Source organism: Sorex araneus, chromosome 3 (assembly GCF_027595985.1).
Source record: "Sorex araneus isolate mSorAra2 chromosome 3, mSorAra2.pri, whole genome shotgun sequence".
NCBI lineage: Eukaryota > Metazoa > Chordata > Mammalia > Eulipotyphla > Soricidae > Sorex > Sorex araneus.
This window is the reverse complement of record NC_073304.1, coordinates 125865291-125877861: the sequence shown is the minus strand read 5'-3', so window position 1 is coordinate 125877861 and position 12571 is coordinate 125865291. Positions and strand designations below refer to the sequence as shown.

The window sequence follows — 12571 nt, the reverse complement described above, 5'->3', positions numbered from 1 at the left end:
GTTTGCTTTGCTTTTTTGGGTCACACCTGGTGTTGCACAGGGGTTACTCCTGGTTCATGCACTCAGGAATCACTTCTGGCGGCACTCAGGGGACCATATGGGATGCTGGGAATCAAACTCGGGTCGGCCGCGTGCAAGGCAAACGCCCTATCCGCTGTGCTATTGCTCCAGCCCCTCTCTATCATCTTTAATGAGATTAAACTAATTAAAATAAATTAGAAGTTGTGTGTATACATTACATATATGTAATGTATAACATGTATAAAACATATAGATAAGTTCTTGTACCTGGACTGAACAGCACCTTTCAAGGCAGGATTGTAATCGTTTGGTTCTAATCATGCCTGCTGGTAAAATGATGTATTTTTTAGAAAACATTGTTACTGTGAAAAGGTCTTTAAAATTCAAGCATCTTTGACACGCCACTGGCCAAGCAAGTGAAAACAGAGATAAGTGAATGGGACTATCTCAAACTAAGAAGCTTCTGCACCTCAAGAGAAACAGTGACCGGGGCTGGAGTGATAGCACAGCGGGTAGGGCGTTTGCCTTGCACGCGGCCGACCCGGGTTCGAATCCCAGCATCCCATATGGTCCCTGAGCACTGCAAAGGGTAATTCCTGAGTGCATGAGCCAGGAATGACCCCTGTGCATTGCCGGGTGTGACCCAAAAAGCAAAAAAAAAAAAAAAAAAAAGAGAGAAACAGTGACCAAAGTACAAAGACAATCTACAGAATGGGAAAGGATATTTATGCAGTACCCATCCGATAAAGGGTTGATAACAAGGATATACAATGCACTGGTTGAACTCCACAAGAAGAAAACTGCCAACCCGATCAAAAAATGGGATGATGAAATGAACAGAAGGTTTCCTAAAGAAGAAATCCGAATGGCTCAGAGGCACATGAGAAAATGTTCCACATCACTAATCATCAGGGAAATGCAGATCAAAACAACCATGAGATATCATCTCACACCACAGAGACTGGCCCACATCCCAAAAAACAAAAGCAACCGGTGTTGGCGTAGATGCAGGGAGAAAGGGACTCTTCTTCACTGCTGGTGGGAATGCCGACTGGTTCAGCCCTTTTGGAAAACAATATGGACGATTCTCAAAAAATTAGAAATTGAGCTTCCATTTGACCCAACAATACCACTCCTGGGAATATATCCCAGAGAGGCAAAATGGTATAGTAGAGATGGCATATGTATTTCTATGTTCATTGCAGCACTGTTTACAATAGCCAGAATCTGGAAAAAACCAGAGTGCCCCAAAACAGATGACTGGTTAAAGAAACTCTGGTACATCTACACAATGGAATCCTATGTAGCCGTCAGAAAACATGAAGTCATGAAATTTGCATATAAATGGATCAACATGGAAAGTATCATGTTGAGTGAAATGAGTGAGAAAGAAAGAGACAGACATAGAAAGATTGCACTCATATGTGGAATATAATGTAACTGAGAAGTACAAGTTGGCAACGATGCAACTTCTGGCAGATATCTCTCTGGACTTAGTTACTAAAATACTAAATTACAGAAACCCAAAACTGAGAGGCCGCTAAGTGCGGTCACTCGACCTCATACCTCTTCATCCTCAGCAATGGAAAACAAATTATCTAATGCTTCCTTTTCAGCAGGTCTGACTTTAAGGGAGAGACTCTCCAAACAATAATAGTGAGTTTTGTTGAAATATTGTATGCAATCAAAGTGAAAGTAAAGTGAAATTTATTAGTTACACAGGCGGGGGGGGGGGGCTAAGGGTGGGGGGGCTAGGGGTGTGGGGGGCTTAGGGGTGTGGGGGTGCGGGGTGGAGCTATACTGGGATTCTTGGTGGTGGAATATGTGCACTGGTGAAGGGATGGGTATTCGAGCATTGTATAACTGAGATTTAAACCTGAAAACTTTGTAACTTTCCACATGGTGATTCAATAAAAAATTTTAAAAAATAAATAAATAAAATAAAATAAAATTCAAGCATCTTTTGCCCCACGCCGGCTAACGGAGCAAATATCCTTCTTCCTTGATCTCTCTTCCCTCCCGAAGGAGGCGTGGTGTCCAACATTTTATGGGTCCTTTGAGCAGGTATGAACTTTGTGGCGAGGGAAAAAAAAAATGTGCTTTGAACTTGAAACAGCGGGACACCTGGGCAGTCTTGGGCCGGGCCCGGAGCTCGGGCTCCGGTCGAGATTCGACCTGGGTGGTCATGCCTTTGCACAGCCGCGTGGATTCGGAACGAGCAGGAGCCAGAGCCAGCTATATGACTTGGGGTTCCAGCGAGTGCTTGCAACCATGTATCCAGACTGTGAACTAAGCTTTTGCTCCATGCTGCTCCAGGAAGGGAAATGATTCAATTTCCAACTTAGATCTCCCTGGACTTAATTGCTAAAATACAGAAATTGTAGCCGCTCGACTTTTTATCTCTTCATTCTCAGCAGTGGAAAACTAATTATCAAATATTTCCTTGTCAATAGAGCTGTATTCTTGGGGGATAAATTCCAACAAAAATAGTGAGTCTGTGTTGAAACTTCAACAACAATAGTGAGTTTTCTGTTGAAATATGGAATGTAATCAAGGTAAAGAGAAAAGGAAGTGAAATTTATCAGTTACGCAGGGGAGGTGGGGCTTGGGGGGTGAGGGGTGGGATGTATACTGGGTTTTGTTTTTTGTTTTGTTTTTGTTTTTATTGGTGGTGGAATATGGGCACTGGTGAAGGGACGGGTGTTTGAGCACTGTATAACTGAGACATAAGCCTGAGAACTTTGTAACTTTCCACATGGTGATTCAATAAAATAAATTAAAAAAAAATAAAAATAAAAATAAAGAATAAATAAATAAATAAAATTCAAGCATCATAGGACAGAGAGACAGTACAGTTTGTAGGGCATTTGCCTTGCACGCAGCCAACCCTTGTTCTATCCCCAGCATGCCATATGGTCCCCAGAAGCCAGTAGTACCCCTGAGTGTTGCCAGGGGTGGCTCGCAAACAAACAAAAATTCTGATATAAGTTTGCACAAAATAAGGACTTACCTGATGTATCGCCAGGCCCATGCAAGCCAAGGTGCTCTCGGGTGTATCTCTTAATTCATCTGCTATATTTGGTATCAATTTAGTTAATTCATCGTCTTTTGTCAGTTCCTTAAAATCCACCAAAATACTTCCCTTCCTTTCTATTTCATCCTAAAAAGATATCAAGGTATGAAAACAATCATTGATTTTTTTTTTTTTGGAGACAATTATCTAAGCAACTGATTACATGCTTTGAGAAAGCATATGTTTATATGGTAATAATGACTAATGCATTTATGCCAAGTAAAGTTCTAATATTAAAAATGCATGAACTTGTAATTACAACAACTAAACTTCAAAATGTCAAGGTGGCAGGTGGCAAGGGGTAGAGGGAAATTGACACTGGGGGTGGGATTAGTGCCAGAACATTGTATGCCTAAACCTCAACTATCAATAACTTTGTAAATCACAATTTTTTAATAAAATAAAATACTGTCACTGTCATCCTGTTGCTCATCGATTTACTCGAGCGGGCACCAGTAACATCTCCATTGTGAGACTTGCTATTGTTTTTGGCATATCGAATACGCCACCGGTAGCTTGCCAGGCTCTGCCATGCGGGCAGGATACTCTCAGTAGCTGGCTGGGCTCTCCGAGAGTGGTGGAGGAATCGAACCCAGGTCGGCCGTGTGCAAGGCGAACACCCTACCTGCTGCGCTATACATTAACGTTTAAACCTCTTAACCTTTCTGGGTATTAACCTATTACAAATGACAGATAAAGAAACAGACACACAGTTGGGCAATTTACCAAGGCCCACACTGTGGTAAGTGTCAGCGTGGATCTGGGCGAAGGCAGCCAGGCCCCAGAGTCTAGGAATACAATCACCAGCACTCCAACATATTTTTTTTTTCTTTTTGGGTCATGAGAAATATAGTCTACATTTTAGAAGAAGTTGCTCACCTATTCTTGCTGCCTACATTCCTTTGAGATGGGAGACACCATGCTACATTTTAAAGAAGTCTGAGTAAGAACACAAGATTAGAACTCTGACTTTTTTTTTTTCTTTTTGGATCAGACCTGGTGATGCACACGGGTTACTCCTGGCTCATACACTCAGGAATTACTCCTGGCGGTGCTTGGGGGACCATATGGGATGCTGGGAATCGAACACTGAACTGGCCTCATGCAAGGCAAACTCCCTAACCACTGTGCTATCGCTCCAGCCCCTCCAACACATTTTTAAACTAAAAGAACACATAAAGTTGGACTTGTAGCTTTAGTGGATGGGACTCTTACCTTATCATATAAGTCAATATGCCTCGTGTAAAATTTTTCAAATGCTTGAATCTTCTCGATAAAAGGAGAGCTATCACTGTAAACTAATGCAAATATGGAAATTATTACATAATCAAAGACAAACTTCTTTATAAACAGAAGACACATTGGGGCCCAGAGCAACAGTACAATGAGTAGGGTATTTGCCTTAGACGCAGTCAACCTGGGTTCGATCCCGGGCATCAGTATGGTCCCCAGAGCACTGCCAGGTGTAATATCTTGAGTGAAGAGCTAGGAGTAACCCACTGAGCATCACCAAGTGCCCCAAAACAAAACAAAAAAACAGAAGAAAGAGGACTTACATGGTAGATGACTTACCTCTGCATTTTAATATTTAATAACAATGACATAGTAAATCTACTTAATACTCCAGACTGAAGAGACAGTGCTGGGATTATGACATCTGTCTTGCACAAGGCCACACCTGTTTTGAGCTCCAGCACCACATACAGTCTCTAAGCACCACTAGGAGTAATTCCCCGAGCAGAGTCAGTAGTGAGCCTGCTGGCTGAGCACTGCTGAGTGTAGCCAGTAGTGAGCACTGCTGGTATAGACCAAAAAAAAAAAGTAAAGTCTACCTAGCATTTTTCTAAAACAAGTTACGTCAGCATAATCTGCACTGCTATTTTCCTCAAACCTAAGTCAGAGCTTAAAACAAATACCATAATAAAGCCAAAGTAGGCACATAAATAAAATTCTCCTTCTCGAAAAAAATTCTTCCAGAAAACTGCCACCCATCAAATCCCTTCCCAAGATCAGAAAAAACCCAATTTTACTCCTGGCAGTGCTCGGGGGCCCATTGGAACACTGGGCATACAACCCAGGTCGGCAACATATCCCCTGTACTCTCTTCGCTCTCTCATCCCAGCTTGAAACATTTTATCTACCAGAGAGAAACAAACAGCACAATGTTTGCATTGTACAAGTATAGCTGGTCAACTCGAAGATATCTCCTGGCCTCCACCTTTAAGACCAACCTGAAAACCACTTCTAGTATTTTGAGTTAACTTTTGATTGCTGGTGTTAGTCGCCAATGAATGCATCTTATAGCAACGAAACATAGCAGCTACGAAATATATCTGTGGCTTCAGGACTGATCTCAGGAAAGATGCTGGCAACTGAGTTATCTCAGGAAGGCTTGGGCACCAGCAGGTCAAGGTCACTGATACCTTAGTAGGATGGCGGCAAACCAAGTCCCCATCCTGCCCAAGGCCCAAGGCCCACCCACCTTCAACCCACAACCCACATCCAGGCCCCAGCGCTGCCAGAGAAACGGCCCAGCTTCAGAGCTAATCTTGAAGAGATGCCAGCAGCTGAGGTCCCAGGAAGGCTCAGCTACCACTGGGTCAAGATCTCTGGAGCCTGAGTGGAGGGGGAGACTGAGTGCCACCCTGCCAAAGCCTAGTGCTCCACCCACCTACATCCGCTCGCACCTCAGCCAGAGAAACAACCCAGCTTCATGACTGATCTCAGAAAGATGCCCATAGTGGGCTGTGCCAGTTCCAAAGCCCTGAAGCACGCAGTTGCCTATGTGGTCATGCAACACTTTCAAATTTCACAGAGCTGACAGCCCAGCACAAGCAAGAAAATCAGACGGGAAAAATGAGTGGAAGCCCACTACACTCAGCGAGTGAAAGCAACACAGCAGGCTCGACACTCACACCTTAACAGCTCGGTAAATGCTCAGACCAGTACTTTAGCAACACCACTGCAAGATATATGTTGCAGTAACTGTAAATAGAAAGGAAATTCATTTGTGCAGTGGGTGGGAAACTAAGGACAATGGTGGAAGGAAGGGCACCATGGTGGTGGGACTGGTGTTGGAATAGTGAATCAACCTTAAGGAACTGGATCGTGAACAACTTTGTAAGTTATGGTGTTTAAAAAAGTTTAAAGAAATACATCCATAATATGTTTGTTTATATACTATAAAAAATGGATTCTTGATAATTTTTTAAAAAAAAAAAAAAACACCTCTATCTCATAAGACACATAACTAGCATATGGACACTGAAAGTTTAGAGAAGACAATTCTCCGAACCTACAGAGAAGTATGATGTTAATTAGCATTTTTGTTCGTTTCTGGTTTGGGGCCACACTCAGTGATGCTCAGGGCTTACTCCTAGCTCTGTGCTCAGGGATCACTTCTAGCTGGGCTTGGGAGGTAATATGTGGTGCCAGGGTACGAACTAGGGTCAACTGTGTGGAAGGCAAATGCCTTACCCCCAAACCATCTCTTCAGCCAAATACAGCATTCTTTTTTGTTTGGGATTGGTTTTTAGGTTTCGGGCCATACCCTGTGATGCTCAGGGGTTACATGTGCCTGTGCACTCAGGAATTATTCCTGGTGGTGCTTTGGGAAACTACATGAGATGCTGTGGGGAATCAATCATGGGTTCACCATGTGCAGGACAAGTGCCCTCTCTGCTATATTATCCTTCCAGCTCCCAAATTAATATTTTTGATTATAAAAGGGAGATTCCTTGCCGCTCCCCACCCCCCAGGTGTATATGTGTGTGGGTGCGGGGTTTAGGGGGCTCATGGCTTACTCCTGGCTCTATGCTCATGAATCACTCCTGGTGGGGCACAGGGGACCATATAGGATGCCATGGATCAAACCTGGGTTGGCTGTGTGCAAGGCAAGTGCCCTACCTGCTGCACCATCGCTCCAGCCCTTAAAATGGAGATTCCTTAATTGTGTTTCTACACAAGCCTGCACATTCCATTCCCTGACTTCCTTTGGTCTCTGCCATTTGAGAATATTTTATATAGACTAGAAGGTGGTAGGAAAGAAAAGATTTTATTGTTTCTGATCCTTTTCAGCATCTCTTCTGCTACAGAGAATGTAGTTCCAGCTTCTAGTTCAGAGCACCAACTATGCCATTTTTCCACCAAAGGTACCAACAGCAACCAGTGTATGTCAGTGGTCCAAAACAGCTCTGAAGAGGACCCATCAAGGTTCAAACGGTTTCAGAGAGAGCGGCACTGTCATTTAAGCAACAGTTATGCTGTGAGCACTCCCAGGGCCTGGAAGACTGAAAACTTCCTAACTTTCTTCCCTCAATCTTAGCTACTTCCTTAATTTCCTTCCTTCTATTACATGGAAGATCACCTCAAAGCTCCCTTCTGCTCTCTGGGTCTTTCTTCAGTCTCTCTTCTGTAATTCTCCATATTAAGTCTCCACTTTAAAATACCTAGAGTGGCTTCTATTTTTTCCTGACCAAAACAAAAATTAAAAACAACATTCTTGAATAATGTTCTTGAAGCACAAATATGAATTAGTTGTTTAAGTGAACAAAGATTCAAAAAAAAGGGCTATATCTACCAGTAAGTCAAATGAATGATGGTAGTATGAGATGTAGCACCCAAAAGACAAATTAAGAAAGTTTAAGTTGTGGGGCTGGAGTGATAGCACAGCGGATAGGCGTTTGCCTTGCATGCGGCCGACCCGGGTTCGAATCCCAGCATCCCATATGGTCCCCTAAGCACCGCCAGGGGTGATTCCTGAGTGCATGAGCCAGGAGTGACCCTTGTGCATCTCCGGGTGTGACCCAAAAAGCAAAAAAAAAAAAAGAGAAAGTTTAAGTTGTGGTATGTTTTGTACTTTTAACTCTACCTTCAGAGAAATAAAGTTTCCAGCCTTTATATGGTATGAATGGATCCAATGTTGACTGAAGCAAAAACTGTGGTGGTTGTTCTGAAAATAAAACAAAATCCAGAATATTAGGATAGTTGAAACAACAAACTACTCCCCAACCCCCTGATTTGCTTCTTCATCCACAACGGGAACTTAACACAGTATTAAAATATCTAAATTATAAACTTCAATTTCAATATAAACTTTTAATATTATCATGTAAATGCTACTTTATAGATAGCATCAAAGACTGATATTTGAATAAGATTGCTTTGCATACAAGTATGAACAAATTCCTTCAGGAAAGTAGAAAAAAATAAAAACCAAACTAACAGTCTTTGATTTCTCTTACCAGAACTTAATTTTCCTGTGCTTTTGTTCACGTTAGTCCCGTGTGCTCCTTCTCTGTCTTTTCCTGAGAAGTTCCCAGAACCTCTTCCTCTTTTCCAGCTTTGAAATCTTCCTCGTCCGAAACCTCTGCCTCTATGCCCTCTATTCATGTCTTCAAAAAGATTTGGATTAGGGAAATAGTGCTTCTAAAAGTGTATTATTAACATAGCAAGTGGAAATGACTATATTCAGCTCAACAGCAGCCAAACAGGCTTGCAATGCTGGTAAATCATGGATTACTTTTCTAATACATCACAATTACTTTTCTGATCTACAGTTTTTCTTTTAATTTGTGTGTGTGTTGGGGGCGGGGGTGGGGGGGTGTTTGGGAAGGGGGACCAGGAATCACACAAGCAAAGCATGTGCTCACCACTGAGCCATAGCCATCTCTTTTAAAGATATACTATAAATGTTTAACGAAGAATACAGGCTAATCCCGAGATAAATGTTTTTTTCAGAGTTCTATATCTGTTTTAAGGAATTCCCATAAGAGAGATGAAAACAGCAATCAAAGCTAAGCTAACTTGTATATTGAGACTTACTATACATGGAAGTATCATCAAACATAATCCTGAGACACCAGAAACATAACTCTTTAGTCAATCCTGCACTGTCATTCCCACTTTCTTTGGAGATGCACAGATATCTTGCATAGGTATCCTGAGGGAGCATTTGGGGAAAAGAACAAAAGAGGAAACATATTTCACCTTTGTTTTTTTCTCTTTAGGACTGCAAATGGTACAGAAATGAATTCTCCAGAAATTTATAACTGTTTAAAAAAAAAAAGACAACAGAAACAAAATCATTTCTAGACCCACAATGATTATGTAGATTACTTTGCAAGGTTTTTCTTTAATGAATCCATTGAAATGCAATCAAGTTTCTTCAATAACATTATCTACACGTATAGGAAGCTGTCACTGCCATCTTTCTTTCTTTTTTTTTTTTTTTTGCTTTTTGGGTCACACCCAGCGATACTTAGGTGTTTCTCCTGGCTTTGCACTCAGGAATCAATCCTGGCAGTGCTCAGGGGACCATATGGGATGCTGGGAATTGAACCCGGGTCAGCCACGTGCAAGGCAAATGCCCTACCCGCTGTGCTATGCAGCAGCACCACACTATCATCTTTCTAATAAGCTTTCAGGTTTTTTTCTATTTTGTACACAGCAGTACAATTCATTTTTATTAAACTCAAACTCACATAGTCTTGGTTCAGCAATTATCACTGGCTATGCAAGCGACTGTTTAAAATGGGTCTTAACCATGTCTGTGGTGCGTATGTGTATGTACATATGTCCTGCAGGTGGCAGCAGCATCTCTGGAGTGCATGGATAGAGAGGATGCAGGTAGATCTAAATGGGCTTTTATGGTAAAAATCCTCCTAGAGTGTCTGTTTTGGGAGTAAAGAAAGGCAATACCCTCTCAGTCCTCAGGCCAACACTCTACTTGGCCCGTGGCTGTATGCTCCCTAAACACATCAGAAGGAGGGCCTCCAATGAGGTGACCATGCTGCCCTCTGCCCTGGAGCTGAGTCTTGGTGACTTTGTGGATGTTCGCAGTTTCCTGTGAGAGGTAGGACAGAAGCAGTAACAGGCTCTGAGGGGCGTGGGAGGAACTCTGGAGGAGGGTCTGGCAGTAAAGCCAGGTGCCAGGAATGAACAGGGCCACCAGCAGGAGGAGATTCCAGCGAGAGTGCTGGGGAAACCTTGTCTGTGGATCAAATGAAGTAGGGATGGGGCTAGAGACAGGGAGTAGCTGCTGATTCTTGGAAATCACGTCCAATCATGTCCTGCGCAAGAATGATAGTGGGTAGTTTGGGGATCCAGCTTTTCTCCCCCCTTTCATCTTTGGGGCGAGTGGGGAGGCAGGAGAATGAGTGAGTTTTCTCTTTAACAAGGGAAGGTGGGGACTTGACTGAACAAGTTCTCTATACCGAACCCTTTGGGCACAAGGTTGACTGCTTGATTTTAGGTTTTATTTATTTTTAAATGAATGCATGAATCTTTGTTTCCCTTAGTCCTCCAGGACTTCTGTGGCCAGTAATATTCACATCCCCCTTATTTCTGGAACAGGGGCTGAGGCCTTTCCACATCTTCTACACTTTGCTTTCATACCCTTTTGGACACCAAAAGTCATTCACGGAAAAATAGTAAGAAAAGGATCTTTAAGGGGCTGGAGCAATAATACAGCAGGTAGGGTGCTTGCCTTGCATGTGGCCAACCCGGATTCTGAGCACTACCAAAGTAATTCCTGAGTGCGGGGTCAGGTGTAACCCCTGAGCATCTCCAGCTGTGGCCCCCCAATAAAGGAGAATTTTTCTTTTTTTTTTAATTTTTAAAATTTTATTGAATCACCGTGAGATAGTTACAAGCTTTCATGTTTGGGTTACAATCTCACAATGATCAAACACCCATCCCTCCACCAGTGCACATTCCCCACCACCAGTATCCCGGGTATACCCCCCCTTTCCCACCCTCCCCCTGCCTCTATGGCAGACAATATTCCCCATACTCTCGCTCTACTTTTGGCCATTAGGGCTTGCAACACAGACACTGAGAGGTCATCATGTTTGGTCCATTATCTACTTTCGGCATGCATCTCCCATCCCAACTGGTTCCTCCAGCCATCATTTTCTTAGTGATCCCTTCTCTATTCCATCTGCCTTCTCCCCTCTGCTCATAAAGAAGTCTTCCAGCTATGGGGCAATCCCCCTGGCCCTTTTATCTACTGTAAAGGAGAACTTTTCTAAAAATAATTTATATAAGGCAAGAATTTGGCAGTTTTAGAGCAGGGCAACCATTCTGCATAATACTGTACGGTGATATTATACATTGATCAAAAATCACGGCACAGAAGAGTGAACACCATACCATGCAACTTTAGCTAACAAGAATGTATGGAATTTGGTTCATTAATTGCAATAAGGAAACAATAGCCCAGCAAACAGTCTACTTCCTGGGAAATTTTTCCTAAAGTGAGGACAGTTAATTTGTTTGAAATCACCACTACAACAAAAAAGCAGATATTATATTAATTGTTTTTGTTGGTTTGTTTTTGGCTTTTTAGGTCACACCTGGCGATGCTTGGGGGTTATTCCTGACTCTGCACTCCCGAATCACTTCTGGTGAATCACTTCTGGTGATGCTCAGGGGAGACCATACAGGGTGGCAGGGATCGAAACCAGGTGGACCGTGTGCCTACCTACTGTACTATTGCTCCGGCCCCCAGGATTGTTTTCATTGCACCCCCCCTCCCCCCACCCCCCGTCTTCCCTACCCCTTCTGAGAACCCAGTGATAAGAGTTCCTGCTTTAAACCTAAAACTACTCTTAAAGAAAAAATTAAATTATTTAAAACAGTAGTTCACTCTTAAACAATGATCTTAATACTAAAATAAACTATAAAACTCAATAAAATTATCTTTTAAAAATCCAGGATATCTAATAAGCGCACGTGAATACTTTGAGAAACTTTTAAAAAATAAAAATAAATTTTAAAAAACACCCTAAAAAACCCCATGTTAGCATGAAAATTATGCGGGTTTTTTTTTTGGAGGGGGTAGGGTAGTGGAGAGGATCTAATAAGAGTATGACAGGATTAAAATAAAAAGTCTGCACGACATCGTATGTTAAAACACCGTATTGCACAGCATCGGAGCAAACTGATCAAGACGAAAAATGATGGGCGAGAGAGCACGGAGCTCAAAACTGCCTGGCAGCCCCCGAGGGGAGCGCCCCTCAGCATCCTCCTCCAGAGATCACAGGCGGCGGAGCGAGAAGCAGCAAAGCGGCGCCCCGACGGCGGCGTTTAACGCCCGTTTCCCTGGCAACCCCGGGGCCCGCGCTCTTACCTGCAAAGCGGTGCCCGCGCGCTCCAGGCACTGCTGGGTGCAGCCCCGGCGCCCTCGCCCGACCTCCCGCGGGTGTCAGAGGCGCGACCTCAGCAGCCGCGGCCCTCCCGCCGCGCCGGCCCAGGGCGCAGCCCCGTCAGTCCCAGAGGCGGGGACGCCGTCTCCCGCCGCGGCCACCGGCGCCAGCCCCGTTCCAAGTTCTATTTTGGCGCCTCTGTGACGCCCCTTCCGCGCCCAGAGGCGGCGAGGCGAGGGCGGGGCGGGGCGGCCTGCAGCCAATCAGGGAGCCCGCCGTGGCGGAAGTGGGCGCGCGCCCGGAAGCGCGTGTGGAGGGACGGGCCGGAAAG

General features: G+C 43.8%; 1 protein-coding gene across 1 annotated transcript in view; it reads right to left on the bottom strand.

Moving 5' to 3' along the window:
* MCM8 (minichromosome maintenance 8 homologous recombination repair factor) overlaps positions 1-12448 on the bottom strand; it is a 44186-nt gene extending 31738 nt beyond the window's left edge. The window contains exons 1-6 of the mRNA XM_004610936.2: positions 12225-12448; positions 9083-9144; positions 8338-8487; positions 7965-8045; positions 4310-4392; positions 3032-3181 (exon numbers count right to left, since the gene is read on the bottom strand). Coding sequence (XP_004610993.1) covers positions 3032-3181; positions 4310-4392; positions 7965-8045; positions 8338-8485 — 462 coding nt within the window. The 5' untranslated portion in view covers positions 8486-8487; positions 9083-9144; positions 12225-12448. The remainder of the gene's footprint in view (positions 1-3031; positions 3182-4309; positions 4393-7964; positions 8046-8337; positions 8488-9082; positions 9145-12224) is intronic.
* Positions 12449-12571: the final 123 nt, after the last annotated feature.